The sequence below is a fragment of the Saccostrea echinata genome, unplaced genomic scaffold (assembly GCF_033153115.1).
Source record: "Saccostrea echinata isolate AGI-Se365-2 ecotype Australia unplaced genomic scaffold, CSIRO_AGI_Sech_v1 ptg000001l, whole genome shotgun sequence".
NCBI classification, from domain to species: Eukaryota; Metazoa; Mollusca; class Bivalvia; order Ostreida; family Ostreidae; genus Saccostrea; species Saccostrea echinata.
Window position 1 is genome coordinate 52,150,261 of NW_026889750.1, and position 22,271 is coordinate 52,172,531.

Here is a 22,271-nt window from a genome sequence, read left to right on the forward strand (position 1 = left end):
TGTCAGGGGTCCAATGGCAACGTGTTGACTTAGGACCCCCGACGTTATGAGGATGCTTTAAAATGAACCTCCTCCAAAAACTTTAACCTGGTCACTCAAACAGAAAACGTAGGTCAGACCCAGCATCCAAATCAAGCCTGGAAGTGTGAATCCCTAGATGCATCATCCATGCAAGTTAAGTACAGGTGGAGTGTATAGTTACTTGGGAATGAGACCTGCTCCGAATTTCCTGACAATTCTTTGACCGAAAATGCAGACTGGTGACAATGAAACCTACTAGATGCACCATCCAGGCAACTCTGGTCAATATTGAGTAGAGAAGTACTTGGAAAGAAATCTGCTCCAAAAACTTTAACTTGGTCACCAACTTCAAGGGCAAGGGTATAATATAAGCTCCTCCAACTTCATTGACGTGAACTAAAAAAAAACTTTTTTGCAAAGGCGGTGGAGGATGGGGGAGAGGCGTTGTTTGGTTGCCATCTTACCTAAAAGAAATTCTTTTTCCCCGGGGGTCGGGGGAGGGGGCATTCCAATGTTATTTTATTTTACTACATAAATATATATTTCTGAAAATCCAAAGGAAATCTGGACCTCTACTGGATATGCTTCTGAAGAGAATATAAATTTTCAAAAATTAATATTGTTTGCATTCTCTTGAACGATTCATTCTCATTTTTTCTACAGTACATACATGTACTATAAAATATATTCATGTGTATGTATATATATTTATCCCATGTTTACCCCTTTATCCCGTGGATATGACTCATTGGATAATTTTTTCATAATCCACAGTTGTGACGTCACAACGGTTTTTGCGTTAGCGCGATGAAGTAAAATAAAGTGGAGTCCTACATAAAACAGTGTAAAACATTGGTTGTGAAGTATTAAACATGGGATAAAAAGAATCTCCCATGATTTGTAGTTGGATATGACTTTTATCCAACTCGTTGTGTGTTTTTATCCCCTCGCCAAGGCTCGGGGATAAAAAACACACAACTCGTTGGATAAAAGTCATATCCAACTACAAATCATGGGAGATCCTATATATATCAACCTCGAAGCAATTTAAATACAGTAATGTTTCCCTACCATTCACCTATTTCGATTTTACTAGACAAACCAGAAAAAACAACAATTACCAGGTACCCCATAAGGTTATTGATACTCTAGACTTTTTAGCTTAGTTATAAATCAAAATGAAGTTGAAATGACAATTTCATACTTCAATCCTCTAAATAAACTCAAAACTCAAAATATACTTTCAACATTTATTGTTAAATTAGGATTATTAGCAACCAGCAAAACAAATTAATCATTGTTGTATGAGCAATCAATATAAATAACATTATTGTAGTTTATTATAAACTTATTTTACTGTTGTCCGTTATATTCCTCACTCAGAGACATGTAATACTCACCAGAGGAAGGGGAGAGAACTCTTAATTCCCGCCACTTGCTTGACATCAAACTTTTGTCAATGAATTATGTTTACAGGATTTCTTCAATACTTTATATTCAGTTTTTTATAAGTGTATCAATATGTATTGATTAAAATGTCATCTGTCACATGAACAAAAAAAAATATCATGTATCTTAATTCAGAGAGTAAAAGATTGAAGTGAAATTGTAATAATTTGTGCATTAACTTCAGTACGCAGATAATAAACCTAAAGAACCTTTACAAGGCACAATGTACAGCTAACCATGCTGTCCACCTGACAAACATAATTAATTAATATCATTATGCTTACATTACACAACTTATTAATTTTAAAACATTACTACAAATGGTTTGTTACATATTGCATTAGTTCAAGTTAACAACAAAATGCAGAAATCAATTAAAATTGTTTATAAAATAAAATTAGAGTTTTTACCAATGAATTAAAATTCTACAGGCATGTCCTGAAATTATTTACTTTATTTTTAAAATTTTAAACAGAAATCAAGAATTTTCTCCAAAAAAGAAAGAATGCTCATGAACATAAACTGTACATGTAAATTACCTACTCCAAAACACAAACCTAACATCCAACATGACATGTAGCACCAAGAAAAATAACATAAATTAAAACAGTTGTACATCATTTCTGTGTACCTAGAAGTTAATTTTACATAAACCAGAACAGAACAAGAGAATAGTGAACTGTGTGTACAATGGCCTCCAGTTGTGTGCTTTCAGAGACCCAGTCCCTATTTGTGTCTGGAATGAAGTGACGAATCAATGAGATATGAGCACCACAGCACCTCCAAAGGGTACCAGCCCTGCCACAATAACAGAGGTGGCATCAATAGGTGGCAGCACTGATTCTGTACCAGTCTTTCACTATTGTCACTAGATGTCAGCACCAGGAGAAGAACGGTGTCCTGTGTTGGAAGCTCTGTGTGTACTGGTCACTGTCGGCACGTACACGGCGACCTTCCTTTGTCCTTTCCACAGTGACCACTGGCATCTGGACTAACTGTACAGGGGACTTACCGTCCTTTAAAGCTTGTGTCAAATTCAATATCTGTTAGGTAAAAAAAAAAAATCTAACATGAGTAATATTTTTGAAAAGATTTCTGCAAATCATCTTCACACTTCTTATAACTTATTATAAAAGTATCTTATGTCTACTCTATTGGCTTGCGTTACAGGTAATTCCAGGTAAAAAAAAATATATCTAAAATTGACATCCTTATTCAGAATAGTACTATTGAAAATTTGGGAAGAGAAATGTTTGCCATTTTGTTGCTATAGTAGCAGACCTGTCCTCTCATTACTCCCATTTGTTTGGTGAACGTCCTTTTATCAAATCCTTTGTCAGTCTGAAATTACAATCACATATATTTTATTTGTGAAGGGTCAATATCTATATCATACAATGTATGTTATGTATCATAAACTATGACATTTAATGTGATTATGTCTGCCTACAGGATTAAGTAACCATTAGTTTCCCTTATTAATGCTGATTAAAAAGCGTGAGTTCACGACAAAGACTCAAAAATCTTTAAGTCTATTCATATAAGAAGTCTTTTTATATGATATGAGTAGAGTCTAAAAGTGTTAATATATTGTAGCTTTAGATTACTTCAGCCAACTATCTAATCAATTATTAGTCATACAAATATGTTATGAAGAGACAAAATGAAAATGAAGAGAATTTGGACACCCTATTCCTAATAAATTAAATTTCTTTTCCTCTATTCCCTCCAATTTTTTTTACCAAGAAGTGGCAAAGAATGCAAAAATGTACATTTGATGAAATTGAAGTCCAGTTTAATTGAAAACATGAAAACTTTGAACTTCGACTATCCACCTAAAAAAAATTTGTAAAAGCTGACCTTGAACAAGTCATAGAGATCATCACAGAGGTCCTGTACAAAGTTCATATCTGACAGCTGAGGTAGAACTAGTTCTTTGACTTCATCTGAGAAGGGGACTTTGGCCTGCGGTAACCAGGCCCAATGGTATGGATCTACAAAAATATATAGGATTTTTATGTGAAAATTAGTCTTTTTTAATAATGAAAAACAGAGATCAAGACAAAGCCAGTGGTAACATTGTTTTCTTATTTGGAGCTAACACTCAGCTTCCCAAAAGAGAGGTTATGCCTCCCATCCCCATCCCTCAATCTCTAGGCATGAACTAAAAGTAGTCTTAAAGTCTTAAGTACAGCAAGATGTACATTTTATAGAAAAAAAAATTGGAACCTTTATAATGAATTTTCATTTGCATAATTTTAGATGATTTATTTTTATTGCTGAAAAATCCTTATAAATCAAATAATTTTAATGAGCCATTAATATTACATTTACTCAAGAAATCTCATTTTAGTAAATCCTCCCCTCCTGACTAATGGTGAGTTATTCTACTTCCTTTATTCCACAACTGTTTGCATTGAGGATATCTTGCAAATTATGTGATAATAAAATATGACGATCATAAGCATTAGATTCATTTTTCACCCTGTACCTATAACTTTTCATCATTCCAAAAATCAGACTTACATGCTCTCCATTCATCAGGGTGTTTAAATGGGAAAGCAAGACCATTGTCAATGGCAGCGATGGATATATCTGGATTTTCTACTAAACTCCACTCTCCTACCTAAAACAAAAGATTTCAATTTAGAGAAGGCTATATAGATTTAACCTTCCACAAATCAAAGAAGCTCCGTATGTACTAAAATTAACTTATACAAGAAATAATTTTACATTGACAGTGTTATTAGCATTGTCACTGAAATTCACATTAAAGTCTGTACATTTATAAATCTCTATATGCGTGTATTTACTGTATTTTTGCACTTTTAATGCCATCACTTTTGTATTATCCAGTACCTCATTAGCTCCCTTATGAAACTTAATGCAGACAGGTTTTTAGATTAATCCTGTAGCTTATTATCTCCCTTTTAAATAAAAAAAGACACTTTTTGTATCATCCTACCTCATTATCACCTTTAGGAACACTTGATGCTGGTTCGTACTTTATTAACCAATTGTCATTTCCCCTATCTAAATCAGAAATGATACAAATGTTATTTTATGGTCATCATAAACACTAAATTTAAAAACTTAAATCTTAAGTGTTTTCCCTACAGGTTAAAAAGTTATCCTTTAAACTCATTAACATATGTTTCCGAGTGTCAAGTACAAGCAAAGTATATACATCTATATGCTTTGTGGAAAATTAAAAATAAATTGATCCTACTGTGTTTTAGTTATCTCCCTTTGCTCCGACATACAAATCCTGAATTAAAACAAACTTCAAATAAAGCAACATACCTGTATTTCTAATTATATAATCTAAAACGACTAGTCTTTCAAACAAGTGCTGCAGTTTAGTTGCAGTAGAAACAGGTAAATCTTCAGTATCAAATTTTCGTAGCCAAAAATCTGCATCTTTGTATCCATTGACAAAGAGTTGAAAGGATCCTGTCTGCAGTGAGAACATAGTATTAAGTACCACTACAAGTACTGAGGTACATACAATCAATGACGTATCTTGACCACCCTCCTCCTTACCTTGGGGGGTAAGCCCAGTCGATGGAACTTCTTACCAACAGCTGGGACTTTTGTCATAATACTGTGTTTGGTTCTTGATTTTGCTCTGTCTATTGCATTATAATTAAATGTATCACTAGCTAATTTTACAACCTAGAAAAAAAATACAAAATATATATTAGCATTCATCATGTTTACAGACCAACAATGTGATTTTCAATGATTCTTGGAGATGCAAGGTGTTACACATGTATTTGTATCACAAATAAGCATGGTGCTACGACACAGGATTCTTTTCAAGCCCACTCTTTAGTTAAAAGTGTTTGCATGTTAATTATTGCCTCCTTTTGGATCTCCATTGCTGTTCAACCCAAAATTGGCAGCTACATTCTTAGGTACAATGTTTATACCTGCTTCAAAGATGACAATTTTTCAGGACAACTAGAGGAATATTTTTACCAAGTGAAGTTCAATAAGCTGTCATGTTACACAGTCTGACTGGAATTCTACATCCTCAAAATTGTAAAAACTATTCACCACAGAAGGAGCATTGTGAATAACTTGGAGTGAGACATATCATTATTTTAATCAAAGACAAAGGAATGCTTAGAATTGTTATAATATATTTTTTGTGTTCCACATAAGATCCAAGTCTTTGAAGACTTTCTGGATTATATAATCACATCAAACCCAAGTCGCTGACAACTCTCTGAAGTCAAATATCTATAGTGTCTCTAACCTTAGTATTAGGTACTATATTCAGTTGTAGCTTTCGGTCCACAAGACTAGCGCCGGCCTCTGATAAATAGCCTTGATTGGGAACAAGACAACTTCTACCAAAACAGCAGGGACAACACAACTTGTGCATCCATTTTGTCCACTTAGGATTCAGTTTTCCATACGGTTCCTCATCCTTTGGTTTAAATACACCAATAATGTTCTATGAAAAGAGGAATGAAAAAGTGAATTAACAATTACATACATTTTACATATACAATAATTTCTTAACTTTAAATCCTCTATATCATTTTGTGAAACAAAATGTGTGATAAATTGGCATTTATATTGAAAACTAATTCAACTTTTATTTAAAAATGTTCCCTCAACTTTATGCTGTTTGTAATAAGCTTTGTATTTGAACATTACAGAAATCTATATCAAGCTTTCTTAGTGTTCAACAATGTGAACTAGAACTGTCCAAAAGGGACAAATACCCCCCGCTGGGTTTTTCAGAGAAAGTACCAAATCACTAATGTTTTCTAGATGTGAGAGGTGTTCACAATTTCCTTAAACATTTACAGTGAAAATTCAATTACTCATTATATATTTTTAAACGTCCGTCTTACGACGGGACGTATTATGTTATAGCGTTCATGTTCGTCTGTCCGTTAGCTTTTTCATGTCCGGCTCATAACTTTAATACTATTAGGCCTAGAATTATCAAACTTTGTCAGCTGATACATCTAGGGTAGAAGGTGTTTCGCACATCAAAACCAGGTCGCTCTGACCTTTAATAAAGAGGCTATGGCCAAATATGGAAAAATCATAACTAGAAAACCATTAGACTTAGAATCCAAAAACTATGTCTTTTAACTTTTAAATTACACAATCCCAAAAGATGTCAGAGTATTGCAGTATCTTTATTAAAAAAGTGTTAAATCAAGAAAATACTAGTCTTATTTTTTTCATTATGTTCTTTACAGCAATCTGTAACAACAAAAATTCCACCTCTCCCATGGGTGTAATGATCAGGCACTGGTCAAGGAAAATTTTGATAGCAGAAAATTGCATGTCAAATTAGAGAGAAATTAATGAGTTTAGTGTGAGGAGATAACTGGTAGAGCATCTCTGATCAAGCAGGTGTTACCTACATCTCTTGGGAATTGGGCAAAAGGAATCAGTCTCTTAATTAATTGCTGGTGTTGTATTGAATTGTTCTTGTTGGCTAGTCTTACTTTCAAGATAAATTTGATGTAATTAAAACTAATTTGATATTGTATATAATAATTAAAACTTATATGATATTGTATAATATAATATAAACTAATTATTTATTGTACATTTTTTATTTGAATTTTTATATCTTTACAACAAATTGCAGACTGCCTTGTCTCGCTAAGATGTCATTCAAACAAATGAATCTATACTGTTTATGATAATTTAACAATATCTGATGGGCGTATCATGCTGTGGTGGGGCACTTTATTTAATGAATGAAACTAAGGTGCAGCCTAATAAAACATCAACACTAATAATTACAGTGTTTTTTATTACATTGAAAAAATAGTTTGCAACTATCTGCCATCTTTGTGAGACATGACACTCTGCAAATTGATTGTTGAAAAAAAAAATATCATAATTAATTATAGAAAATCAAATTGATTTTAATACCTTTATATCAAACTCATTTTAAAAATAAAAGGCTGGTTTTAGTAACTATGTATTTTGATAGACATAAATTACAATTAAGAAACTTAGACAACAGAGATCTTTATTTCTTTCTGCCCAATTCCAAGGAGATATAGATAAGACCTGCTTGATCAGAGATGTCCTAACAGCTTCCCACACTGAACTCATTAATTAATCTTTAACTGGATGCATGTCCACTCATTACTCCCAAGGGACAAATGGATTTACACTATCTGCTGTGTAATGTAAAAACTGTTTTTAATACTTTGTGTTTTTTTTTTAGTTCTAATGAGTAGTTTTAAGCTGTAGTTCACATTTTTGTACAGATGCTCTAGATTCTATGTCTCAAACCTTAGACATAAACCCGAAATGACTAAGCCAATAAATTAAATTAAAAAAAAAAACACCTGTAAAATGCAGAAAAATTATCAAATAATGTTGAAAATACCAGGTGCACATCTTCATATGGTAAATAATAAGTGTACAAATTTTCATACAAATCTATGCAATAGTCTCTGGGAGCAGATCCAGACAAAACCACATAATAAAAATGAAAAAAAAACCACCTGTAAAATGCAAAATAATTATCCAATCATAATGAAAATACCAGGTGCACACCTTCATACAGTGAATAATAAGTGTATAAATTTTCAGACAAATCCTTCCAACAGTTTCCAAGAAATGGTCCGGACAAAATCTCGTCTACAGACAGACGGACATGCTGATTCCAATATACCCCCCCCCCCCCCTAAACTTCGTTTGCGGGGGGTATAATTAACATCCATCAGTTTTATACATAGAACCCAAGGCTCCTGTCTGCAATATGCTACATCTATTATACCAAATATATACACATCTGTTTTCCCAATGTATAATGAAATATATATATTGCTAAACACCAGGTGTATTGTCACTTGAATTGATATCAGAATCATTAACAAGCAAAAAACTCCTTTGAGTCTATAGTACCCATGACCAAATTTCCTTTGAAAGTGAAGGGGGGGGGGGGGTTCAAGATATAATAACCATGTCTCTTAGTTTAACTATTTTCATTATCTGACAAGACATTAATCATGTTAGTATGTCTAAGGAACTAAAGCTGGTGAACATTTGGATTGAGAGTGATTCATTTCTCCTTTACTGCTACAATATCATAACTATACAATAAGCTGTGTATATATATATATAGTGTCTTTATAAATAAATTGAAGCACACAGAGAGAAGTCTGTAATGCAGGTACAAGTGTTGGGTCTATCTGGCCCACTGACAGATTGGACTTTATTCTACTGATCTTAGTTCATCATGCAAACTTTAAAATGAAAGGAGTTTGAGTTAGGTACACATATATTGGAAATACAAACATCTCTTCTTCAACTTCATTAAAAAAATTAACATAAGGTGGGACACTCCTTGTAAATGCAATGTCTGTGTGAATTACTGTATCTTGTCATCTTCAACATTCAAAGAAGCAGATGTATTTCTTGGATTATTTCCAACATGTCCAAAGAACACAAATTTTAATCACACAACTTACACCCTTTCTATCTTTCACAAAGTAACATCCACTTGTCCCTTTAGCGCTGAGTTCGGGCATCAGCCCCGTGGCTATAGCCATCTCAGCCTCCCACACTACTTCCTGATACCCTGGGTCCCGGGGAAAGTTATTGCCATACATCGTCTCATACTGGGAACTCTCTGTGGGGCACACCACTCCGTGAGGAGAGGGGTCCTCTTTCTCAACTATCTCAATCTGGTCACTATCCGTCATTTTACTTCTTTAGAGACAATATTCCAGACCTAATGTCCCATTCGAGATGACTTTATCAGTAGTGGAATTGTCTAGAACAGCCTTGGGCTGCTTGCAATAATAAACAGTGTTATGATAACGACGGTGACTTAGATCCGGGCACTGCAACATCACAGGATGCACAATTGGGCGGGAGTACTAAGTCTACTTTCACTTTCACAGCTACCTCATAGAGCATTCCTATTTTGACTCATATGTTAGTATTTTCTGATAGTTTAAGCCAGAATACATTGCAAGTTTTAATACATTCATGACCAATATTTAAGAGCTCAATGTCGTATGACAAACACAGTTTGTAGATTTAACGTTATCTGTTGATGAAGTCGAGAAAATCCGAGATTTCCTGTTCATGGCTGACACACAGCTTCCTGCATAGCAAGAATAATATCTTTTTTGTAAATGTTTCCTTGTTTATCAGTGGCACAACGATCACATGTTTTGACGTGGCCAAAACATAACGAGTGAACAGTCAAAGGGAGATTACTCTAATTAGTCACTTATCAAGGGATCGTCTCAAAGTCTAAGACGTGTTTAGCAGTAAAGCAGAAACCAGCGATATGACTATAAATCAGCCGCTTGTCTGGGAACTAACTGTTCGGCATTAATTAAGAGTTTTAAGATTAAAAGAAAAAGTATAGTGAATTAAAAGGCAGCAATGAATAAATACCATGAACAAGAGGCAAATGGGCCACATAGCTCACCTGGTCCTGGGATTGTACTAAAATGTTGTAGAAGTCAAGCAGAACAAAATTAAAATATTTTTCAATATTGCTTTGCAAAAGTTTTGTTATCTGCAAATTTAGAGATTAATTCAATAATTAATTAACATTTTATAGGTGGTTGAAAATTTGACTTTAGTGTAGGTCTGTTTCATGATCCTGGGACCTGAGCAGACTTTGGCTAGAAAAAAGCAGAAATCAGTTCAGTATTAAATATATGTGGTCCCACCCTACCCCACCCCCCTCTGGGAGGGGCAGGGGAGGGGACATGTTTTGAAAAACCTTGAATCTATACTAGGGATATCAACGAATATTTATTTGATAAGTTGATATTCGAATATAAATTTATGATTCAATATTCATTTTTTCCCCTTCTTTTTTGCATGTATACTTAAAAAGAGAAACAGTTCTGGCAAATTTAATTAGAAAAGTGTTTCAATTAATCAAGTTCAACTTCGATCCCTTCTTATTGGATGTTTTCAGAAGAAATTTCAATCCCATGAAATAAAACTTTTGGCAAAACAAGAAGAACTTCCTCTTGGACAATCTAAAAATCTTGATTTTTTTTTTAATGTATCAAAATAAATTGATTTATTTGATTATTGGATTATTTTTATGAAAGTAAGGCAATAATAAAAAAAATCTTAGATTCTCATCCAATTTTTTTGAAAAATCGAGGTGGGCAAGCAGATTTTATTTTATATTTTTATTTTTTCCATTGTGCAGATTTTGTGTTGACCTGATCATTTGGTGCAGTTTTATCTATAATGCCCATATAAAAGTCATAGTAGAGGTCCATTTAAATATGTATATCTCTTACTACTCATCACAACCAGCCTTTCACAACCAGTGATCAGGGGTGTGCAATTAAAAAAATTAAGCACTAGCCCACAGGCTAGTGACAGCAATAAAATTACTAGCCCCAAGTAAAAAGTTACTAGCCAAAATGTAGGGGATGGGGGTGGGGAATAACAACTAATATTGAAAAAGTAGTTCATTGTTGAAAAAGTCAGGGTTTTAATGTCGCTCTTTTTAAAGGTGCTTGGACACAGATTTGAAGTTAATATTTTCTCAGATTTTCGGTATAATATCATGACTTATATGTTTTTATAGCATTTCACATGGAAATAAAATAAAAAACTTATTTTATCTGGAAATTATTGAAATTACAAATTTCGGGATGCATTTTATTGACACATAGATCTATGCACTTTCACAAAGTAAACTTTATCCTTAATACTTAAAGGGTTTTTATCACGTCTCAAAATTTTTTGATATGACAAAGTTTACAAGTTAAATAAATCATATATTTAAGATTCTTTGCTAGAAAATTAATATTTTTGATGTTTCAGCGATTCAAAGTTTGAATTTCTCAATATGCATATTTTGATCGCTGATGTAACGCCATTGCTCTGACGTCATAGGTGTCAATCCTGGTCAAGCGAAGTACTTTTTGTGTATACAAAAGGCCTCATTTGTTACATCTATTAAACCTGTTAGAAAATAATTAAGTGATAATTGGATAATTGACAGCTATTAAGATATAATTTGTGGCTTTAGGATGCACAAATGCGCACAAGAAAGGTTTCAGGAAGAATTTTTTTTCCACATTTCCTGGACTTGGTCGAGAGATGAAAGGGGGGCTTTTTCTGCAAACGCAATGGCGTTTATCTCCATTCAGAACAATGATATCATTTATGCCTGATCTCGAATATAAAATATTTTAAGGAAAAGATACCTTTTTTTTTAAAAATAAATGTCCAACATGCATTTTTTAAAAGTCTCACAGAATCTTGTAGGAATGTTGTGAACTTCGTAATGGCGTACGGTGCCATTGAAGAAGTGTCACTTCTAGTACATGATATTCACCCTGTTCACTGCTGGAACAGATAGAAGATATTCAGGATTTATTTATATATAAACAATTGAAGTAAAGAAGAAGGAGAATTAAAAATTCCCATATTCATAAATATTTACAAAGTTAAACTTTAGTAATTTCGTTCTATTTTGTAGAAGTCCCGAGTTGTCAACGGCTTCGTCTTCGGTGACCTCTCCAAATGTCGGCATACTTTCTGGTTATTTCTCTCTGTTAGACATTCATACATAAAATATTTACCGTCCATAATCAAAGGAATATGGCCGATGTCAAAATTTCAACCCGCCATATTGTGTAGTCTATTTATTTAACATAAAAATCTATGCAATATATTTTTTCTTACGATAAGCTGTAAGAGTTCTAATTGACCATTGACACCTATGACGTTTCAGTACCACATGACCCCTATCTAATTAGTGGAGGTTTTTACTTCGAGGACCCTTAGTATTACGGGCGTTTTACACTCTTAAGTACGACCTTTTTCAAAATTATTTCATAATTACATGATAATTATGTGTTTCAAGAATATAATAGCGTTTCATTTTAAAGAATTTATATACGTGATAAAAACCCTTTAAGAAAAGTAGAAATTTTGTTGTGCATTAATGAAAAATATTAAACTATAATCCAGAAAATAAAGAGTAGAAATGTGAGAATTACATGTAAAGCAAAACCAACTCACCAGTATTGTAAGTCTGTGCTCAGTGATGTGTGCAGAGTTTAACAAATTGAACACACCCGGTGAAATGTAAACATTAACAATAACAGAGCTCGTGCCCCTTTTACAAAAACAGTTTATGTTTCACAGGTGTGTTCAATTTCCAGATAAAATAAGTTTTTAATTTTATTTCCATGTGAAATGCTATAAAACATATAAGTCATGATATTATACCAAAAATTTGAGAAAATATTAACTTCAAATCTGTGTCCAAGCACCTTTAAAATTAAAGTTTAATTCTCACGTCAAATATATTTTATGTAAACAACATAACATTTATCTTTCAGTTGAATGAGTGATCGTAAATAATTTAATGAGATATCTGCGATGCGATTTTTGTGCAACATTTAAGAAAATGTTTAAGTGTCCATCACGTGATCAACACAGTCATGTGACATCACATTATGCTTTTTTTGTAATACCTTATTCGATCAACTCTCTTTACACATTAACTGTGCATGTATACACAGCTTAAAAATTGAAATCAAAACATAGCCCAACATAAAATAGTATATATCTAATGCATATTAAGCCTTTGGACAGGCTTAATTAACATAGCTGCAAAAGATTTATTTTTTTCAGTCTGGATTGAGATGTGGAATTAACAAATGAAATAATATAATTTTTCAGTAATCATGATAATGTATTCTACAAAATTTTTAAATGTCGTTGAAAAAACATGTACAAACAACAGACACTTATTCTGTAATAAATTTTTTACCGGTGCAGTAGTACTATATCATAGTGTAAAAAAATTAATAGTTACAATCGAACTTTGGTATCTTGAACACTGATATCTTGAATACCATGAATATGTCTAAGGAATTAGGTACCGTCTCCTGTTATCTTTCCCTTAGAGGGCGCCACAGGCAAACTCGGTCCCGTATCGGAATACCCTCGCGCATTATCAGTATCTAACTATCGAAGAAAACGTAAACAAACCGCTGTCAATCTCTTTTTTAACATGCCTGAGACTTGCTGTTGTGTACCAGAATGCAGTAATCGAGGTGGACATGTGTTTCCCTCTGATCAATCAAGAAGAAAAATTTGGATCCATGCAATTACACGCGGCGAAACCCGTTTTTAAAGTTGGGAACCTTAGACACATGCTGTTGTATGCAGGGTACACTTTAAAGCTGATGACTACGTAACTGAACTGAAACTCAACACGGTATTTATTTATTTTTTAATCAGCTTAAAACTTTATTAACAAAAAATATTAAGAAAAAGTTGCATTTTCCATGTAAATACTTTAATTGCATGTAAATCAATTTACGATGAACCTGTTCCAGACACTGACACATGCATGCCAATATTTGACTCCCGCTGACATTACCGATTACACTTGTGATCCAGTAAACAAGAAGCATGTCTGGCAGCTCTATAAAACTTCTGGTAATCTATTTATGCATATGTAATAAGCATGATAAGAAATCGTCTTTTGTTTACCCTTTTATTTTCATCTCACACTGTTTAAATCTCTGCATGAACAGATGAAGTCTGACAGATGTTCGGACTTTGTATAAGTATGGATAATAATGTAACTAATTACTGGCTAATTCATGTGAATTATATATATATATATATATATATATATATATATATATATATATATATATATATATATATATATATATATTGAATAAATTAAGATTCATATTTTGTATCTTACTAGATAATAAAATTTTAAACATGTTAAAAATTTGTTTCAAATAAATTATTTTCAAGGAACTACACCCCTAAGTAAAAGACTTAAGAAAAGTGCGGTCCCTAGTATTTTTTCCTGGGTTGAGCCAAGTCCCCATTCACAAGACAGATCTGATAGAGCAAAGTCCAGGGGTATCAAGCGAAAATTAGCAGAGGAATTTTCTTCCCAGTCAGAGGATGTAGAAATTATATATGCAAGTGATGAACTGCAAACAACCGAAGAAGTAGTTTTTGATTCAACAATTGTAACTGAAGCTTCAGAGATACCCAAAGTTGAAACCAACATTTATTTTCAAAATGTGGAGACCCAAACACCTAAATATCCTCCAATGAGCATAGACAATTTTACAAATGATGATGCTGGTGTTCATTTCTATACTGGCCTAGAAACACTACGGAAATTTTACTTTGTTTTGAGAACTCTAGGCCCAGCTACCTATTATTTGAACTATGTGTATCATCAAGTTTCAAACATCAGTGTTCCTGATAAGTTTTTCCTTGTGCTTTGTAAATTACGCCGCCACACTACAAATTTTGAACTGTCAAGACTTTTTGGTATTTCTGAAAAAACAATCTCAAATATATTTTTTACCTGGATTCTATTTATGAATAAGCAATGGCGTGAAATTGATTTGTGGCCTTCAAGACATCTATTTAAATATTTTTGCCCGTCAGATTTTAAAATAAAATTTCCAAATACAAGGGTAATTATTGATGGTACTGAATGTCCAATTAAGAAACCAAAACTTTCTAAATCTCAGCAAGCCACTTTTTCTACATACAAAAACCGCAACACTGTGAAGGTTCTTGTTGGAGCAACACCAGGCGGTTTGACGTCCTACATCTCTACAGCCTATGGCGGAGCTACAAGTGATCGTCAAATCGTTGAAAGAAGTTGTCTAATAGATATGTGCAATTCGGGTGATTCAATTATGGCAGACAAAGGTTTTAATGTGCAGGATATGTTTGTACACAAGAACATTCAAATTAACACGCCAACGTTTTTTAAAAAGAAAAATAGGATGTCCTGTGAAACTGTTATAAAAAAATATCCTGTAAACATGTACATATAGAGATATAGAGAGAATTATTGGACTTGCAAAGACTTACAAAATTTTAAGTGATGTCATCTGAAATTATATACATATGTTTCATGTTGTGTAACTTGAAGAATTGCATTGTGCCATCATATGCATAATTAATCAGATCTAATAAACACTGAAAAAAAGAGTGTTTTATAATTTAAACTTTTATTTACTTATTGCAATTACAAACACCTTCGTATGTTTTGTAAAACATTTTCTCAAGCAAGGCAGATTTGAAGTAAGTTTTATAAAACTCATCCAATTTTTCTTTCATGTCATTTATAAATTTGTCATTTCTTTCGATAGAAAAGAACAAAATGTCATTAAAAGTGTACACGACAAATATGCATTTCTGTTTCTGAGGACAAAGAAGTTGTCCCTGAACCTGGTAGTAATAGTCATGCTTTTCATCAAGATAGAATCTGGTCCCAGATTGTCTTACATACGGTACAGTTTTAGAAGAAATGAAATTATTTCTCGCTACATATGGACATTTCACATCTACCACAGTGTCTTCATCAATAATGCCATCAGGGGATGCTGCTAAGTATGGTGACACACACATATTCCACTGTCATAAACAGTATTTCCAGTAATTTCTTGGTACTTTTTCAAAGCAGATTTTTCATATTTTCTGCCGTGAAGTATAGGCTTTGTGTTTAGTCTTTGCTCCTTTTCTGTTAGGCGCTGAGCAAGTTTTGCTTTGTCTGTCCTATCTGTAGCTTTACATATTCTTCCATACAAAGATGAATGTAGGCGCTTACACCGTTCTTCAAACCACAGGTCATTAGTTGCCTGGGTTGCCGTTTTCATCATTACCTGCCTTGCAGACTCTTCAGAAATTTCTGACACATTTATTAATTTCAAATGTCTCTCAATAAATGTGTCCTTGAGGTAATCATGGTCCAGGTCAAGTGCCCTCATGTTTTCAGGCTCATATAACTGGAATATTGGGGTGCTGCTTATTCCTGGGAAATTCAAACACACACTTCTGAAATATGAAGAGTAACCAGAGCTATTTTGATATTTTAAAGGACGGGGGTCATATTCACTGTTACATATTTCATCACAGCCAGGCATGTCCATGATCCGTGCTTTCAGGGGCTTCCTTTGTGTGGTTTAGCTCAGTGGAAAGTTTGAATCATTTGTGTACAGGTTAGTTCTGTTTTAACACTTCCACGCTTCATAAAATCTGAGCATGCAAACAGAACAGCACACACATGTTTACAATGTGCATCTGGTCCCATGCCTGCAGCACATTCACACTGGAATTCAACAACACTCTTGTCCTCACCAATCATGACATCAACAATATACTTTACTGATTTCATCATAGAGGCTTTCACTGAACTTCTGATAAACCAGTGTAAATCATGGAATACTACTTTCACGTACTGGATGAAACCATCATTATACATGTCTCTAGCTTTCTTGTCCATTGTCTTGTTAAACTTTAACAAGAAGGCAGAGATATCTGAATCAGTACATCCTGAAAATGCCTGGCCACTATGGAGGTATTTATAAAGCTGTGGATCTGGGGTCATCATGAGGAACTCAGGTCCAGAAACGTCAGTCTTTGCAGAGTGGGCATTTCTTTTGTAAGCTTCAAGTCTGTAAAAATAAGTATTATCATAGTTAAATTGATTAAGTTTTTTAAAATAGATAACAATATATTAAATCTTTTCATGATTTTGTGAATTATATGAGACGTACACTCACAGGAAAACAAAGACCACTCAGATGACAACGATTGAGGAAATTCGGGAAAAATATATAAGCAATAAAAACGATCATTTTATATCTTTCCAAAAGCCTTTTTCAATTAAATGGCGTTTTTAAGGCTATATAAACACAGATCACTGATATTTTATTTCATTTAAATGTTTCCATAAGGTAACAAAAGAGTATAAAAAGATTGATCAGCTGTTTACAATGACATATATTTACCTCTCAACGAGCTCCCATTTTCTGCCGCTTTTTTTCGCACCGAGTTTTTCCAACTCTCTTTTTAGCTCAGGTATTGTCATAGCACCAAAATTTGATGCCATAGTAGGTAAAATATGTTTTTGATACGTCTATTTTCTTCGAAAGTGATCTGTAGAATAATCGCCGATAAGCCATTGCTGCCATGCCCATCAGTTTTTGTGTTGGACCGCATTTGCCTGTGGCGACCCCTTACGGTGCAAGATAAGACAACTGACGCCGGTTCACCAAACCTCTTAATCATTAAGTATTTTACCCTGGATATCTCAAATCCTCAGACATCTTAGGTTTTTTTCATGGTCCCATTCAAATTGAGATGAAAGAAAAAGTGAGCAAGCTCACATACCCCACGCTCCTCGAAAACTCGACAATGCAACACGTAATGAATGGCACAGTGCATTTTAAATACACAGTATAATTCAAAAAGGGGCATTACTTGCAAAAAATCATCACATCGAAACTTGTTGCATATAAGGACATTCAAATCTTTGTGTGTTACAAATTTAATTGGGCTGAAGTTTCTAGATAAATAATGGAATCAAAATTTCTTGGTAATAAACAAATCTATACATTATGTCTGAAATACCTACAATGTTTTAGGAAATTCAGTGCAGGAGTTATGCTGACAAACTGTTATTTAAATTCCTCAGTGATTTTGATTTGTTAATGAGTGTAAGTCATGTCCAATACATGACAATTTACACATTTAAATAATTCATTGATGGAAACAAAATTATGATGTAGTCATATGAATTTGTTTATACTGTACTTACGAAATTATTTAAGGCAAAGCACCAATTTGAGGGGGGTGGGGGGTGGGGGTGAGAACTATCCAAGATTTTGTGTGTGTGTGTGTGTGTGTGTGTGTGTTAAATCATTAATATTTTGATCTCAAAATCAACAGGTGTCTTTTAAGGTCATAAAATATTTCACATAAAATTTTATTACAAAAGCTGATTCCAGTGGATTTCCTTATTACCTAGCTGGAAAGTTTCTTCAATAATAGGCAAAACTCTTAAGGCAAAAATAATGGAATCGGAATTTCCTGGTAATATGCACATCTACACACTGTGTACTAAATATCTGCAAAGTTTAACCAAATTCTGTGCAGCGGTTTAAGAGGAGTTGCACTAACAAACTGTTCATCTCTATATTCAAGATATGGCCAAAAATCTAAGTTGAAAAGTGCCAAAATTCCCAGAAAAATAATGGAATCGGAATTTCCAGGTAATATGCATATCTACACACTGTGTACTAAATATGTGCAAAGTTTGATGAAATTCTGTGCAGCGGTTTAAGAGGAGTTGCGCTGACAAACTGTTCATCTCTATATTCAAGATATGGCCAAAAATCTAAGTTGAAAAGTGCCGAAATTCCCAGAAAAAATAAAGGAATCGGAATTTCCTGGTAATATGCACATCTACACATTGTGTCCTAAATATCTGCAAAGTTTGACGAAATTCTGTGCAGCGGTTTATGAGGAGTTGCGCTGACAAACTGTTCATCTCTATATTCAAGATATGGCCATAAATCTAAGTTGAAAAGTGCCGAAATTCCCAGAAAAAATAAAGGAATCAGAATTTCCTGGTAATATGCACATCTACACATTGTGTCCTAAATATCTGCAAAGTTTAACGAAATTCTGTGCAGCGGTTTGTGAGGAGTTGCGCTGACAAAAAAACAGGACTGACAGACTGACTGGAGGGTCAAAAACATTTCACTCACGCAACTTGTTGTGTGGGGTATAATAATGAGGTTTGACTGTACTTACAAAACTTGATAATTTTTTTTATTAAGGAACAATAGTAGATGCATCAAATATAGTGATAATTACTAGATACATAATTATGCACTCCAAATTATTGTCTCCATGAATAAGCATGATAAGAACCTTAAAGGCTGAGGTTTTCAACTGGTCGGTATTTCTCAGGTAAGTTTGGTGAGAGGTGGAGCTTAACTGAAGCAGGTGTGAAGCCCTGAGGGAACCATGCTGGCTTGTGTACACCTACCTAAATACACAGAATGTTACCAGTAATATATTTATAAAAGTTACGGTAAAACACGTGTATTTGTTATGTATGCAGAATAGGTCCATCGGTTAAAGATATTGATTGGTTGTTCATTTTGTTTATCGGTGAATAGGTTGAATCCATGCTAAGCATGATTCAGTCATGTATAAGGTAGATTTTCGGGTGTTTGAAGTTCGCTGCTACATTGCAAGAGACTAATCCCCTACCCCACCCCTTCCAGTATCGATATTTCGTACATGTTTTTGTTCGTTTTGATGTTGTTGCTTTGAGTCTTTTTCTTTTGTAGAATGATATGGATAAGAAGTCAAACTAAACACTGCTTTGTATACTGTATACACTTCATTAAAGTCTGTTGCACTCGCGCATGCGAGCTCATCCTATATAAAAGTGTTTATAATAAATAATTTATGTTTGGTTGAACTGGTGAATTTAGAACATAATCATGATAATTACCTGTATAATTTTCCAAAGACACAATACCCGACTTTTTTGAAATGTTTATCATCATATTAAATTAATGAAATTATTAAAGCATGCTGTATTTTGTTGGAAACAGATTCCTAGTTCAAAAAATAAATTTTTCAAAAAAAAAAAATATGTTTGAATAAAAAAGATAATTTCAGTATTATTATGGTGTTAATAATTTTCAAATGTTTGCAATGTTTATGAGTTGACTTTTGCCTTGTGGCTATGAGTTGACGTATTGCAGGGCTTTCACACCACTTTCTGGGACTGGGGCCATAAAAATTGGGAAAATTAGCGACCTTTTGGGAAAATCATAACTAGACATTGTACATTAAATTCATGATATATTGAGTTTCCAGTGGTTGTTATTAACTAAATTTCAGTTTTGTAATGCAGAGAAATATGAATTACAAGTTTAGTAATTATCTATCTTACTAAATGTTCTTTAATATTTTGGGAAGTGAAAGATTGGGAAAACTAACACCTTCAATTGGGAAAAAAGGTGCCTTTTTTGAATTGGGAATGGGGCCTTTGAACGGCCCCAAATATAGAGAATCGAGAGCCCTGTATTGGGTTTGAGGTGACTAGGTTACTCGTGATTCAGTCAGTTTACGAGTTTGCTTGATACCAAGAAGTATACGTCTCTTTTGTGATTTTTCATTTCCTTAATTAGGCCTTCACATGATGTCTTGTACATTTGTAGCATTTACATCCATCAGTGTAATCTCAGCGAGATTCGTAGGGACTAAAAATTTTGGTCTAGTGTCCCTACCAATCTCAGTACAGTGTCACACAAAGTGATTCAGGTTTTCTTGCCCCGACTTCGACTGCTTGTTTCAATCAATACGGGCTGAAATGAATTAGCTGCCCACTTCAACTTTTTCCTTTGGACATCCTTTTACATCTCTATCACTATAAAACTTTCGTTTCTTACCTTTAAAAGGTTTATATCCAACAAAATATAAAGTTGTTGATTTTTCATACGAATATCCTATTTGTTTAAACCTCTGATGCTGAAGAGTTCCAGAAATAGTCTGCTTCAAATACTTCATTCGTGGGGACACTAGACCAAAATTTTTAGTCCCTATGAATCTTGCTGAGATTACCATCAGTGTTAAGTTGTCTTTTGTGTGTACTAATAATGTTTGTCAGAAATATTGTTCATGTTTATCACCAACTGAAAATGACAAAAAATAATAATAAAAAAAAAGTATGGTCCTCTTGAAATCTGAATCCTTGTATTACTTAACTCTTTTATCTTCTATCTATTGAACTTCAACATGTTAAGTTCCGGTCAATCCGTATACAAATTAAAGTCCAACCTAAGTCTTGTGGGTTGTATGTTCGTTCGCCCTAAAACTTGTTCGCCCTTGACGCCGTTCGCCCTCATTCCCGTTCGCCCAGAGTCCGATCGCCCTAAAACTTGTTCGCACAGGGTCCGTTCGTCTTATTTATATTGCAGAAAGTTGAATAATGAACCAATGGATTTTTAAAATAAATTGTATGTACATTGGTACATAAATTGCACACGGGAGACAACAGACGTATGCATGTGGTCACACTATAAATACCTGTCCTATCAAAGACCCGGCAGACCAACAGAAATTAACGTCTCAGTCCTTTAATTGTTTTCAAAACTTACAGTGACATAATTAAGTATAATTAAATCAATTAAGCATGTAAAGAGCATAAATATCAAATTTGAAGATTACGGTAAATAAAAAAAAATTCTGTAGTAACATTTGGAAAAAAAACACCAAGTCGTAAAATATTGAATAAAATTAATAATAAATGTTGATATTTATTATTTACTGTATATATAATAGGGCGAACGAGATATAGGGCGAACAAGAATAATGGCGAACGGACCTTGCGCGAACGGACTCGTGCGAACAGGTAGATAGGGCGAACGAACCCGATACCAGTCTTGTGATATTCAACTCCAGACAGGGAGTCAAAGCCCTTGAGGAGACCTACCTTTTCTCTGTTCTTCACAAAATAGCTCCCACTAGACCCCTGTTTTATACGCTCGGGTAAAATGCCCTCCTCTATTGCCGCTTCGGCACTTCGGATAATTTCTTGAAAAATCGGGTCATCCGGGAAATTGTTGTCAAAGATTCCGTATTCATGTTCTACCCTGGGAGCTAACAGTGGCGAGTTTTCCTCGTTTCCCCGCCCACTTCTTGTGGGAGATCGCTGTAAATAGTCTGATCTGTTGAGATTTGGGGCAAAAGTTACGTCTGGTGGAGGAGCATTAGACATATTCGATTTAAAAAGATGGTTAGATAGGATATGCTGATCGAATGGCCATCAGCTAAATATAGATTTGTATCACATGTTCAAGTTTCACTCTCAAAAATGACGTCATGTATTGTTATTGAACATCATTTTCGTATACAATATGAAAACGTCGTATGATATTCAGGAGCAATAGCAATGCGTGTAATGAATACTCAACTTTCCAAAATTAATTATTACA

The 22,271-nt window shown here is 33.8% G+C and overlaps 1 protein-coding gene across 2 annotated transcripts; it reads right to left on the reverse strand.

Annotated features, from left to right (window-relative positions):
* Positions 1–1,257: 1,257 nt before the first annotated feature.
* LOC133194432 (phosphatidylinositol 4-kinase type 2-beta-like) lies at positions 1,258–22,149 on the reverse strand. 2 transcript variants are annotated; one of them, XM_061330393.1, is made up of 9 exons: positions 21,770–22,149; positions 5,732–5,932; positions 5,014–5,145; positions 4,774–4,927; positions 4,436–4,503; positions 3,997–4,096; positions 3,331–3,464; positions 2,752–2,811; positions 1,258–2,513 (listed from the first exon to the last, which is right to left on the reverse strand). In XM_061330393.1, exons 1-9 carry the CDS (start codon positions 22,052–22,054, stop codon positions 2,346–2,348), a joined length of 1,302 nt encoding a protein of 433 aa, XP_061186377.1. In that variant the 5' UTR covers positions 22,055–22,149; the 3' UTR covers positions 1,258–2,345. The 2 variants fall into 2 exon arrangements, with proteins under 2 accessions (XP_061186377.1, XP_061186383.1); XM_061330399.1 differs by lacking the exon at positions 21,770–22,149 and adding an exon at positions 8,937–9,626.
* Positions 22,150–22,271: the final 122 nt, after the last annotated feature.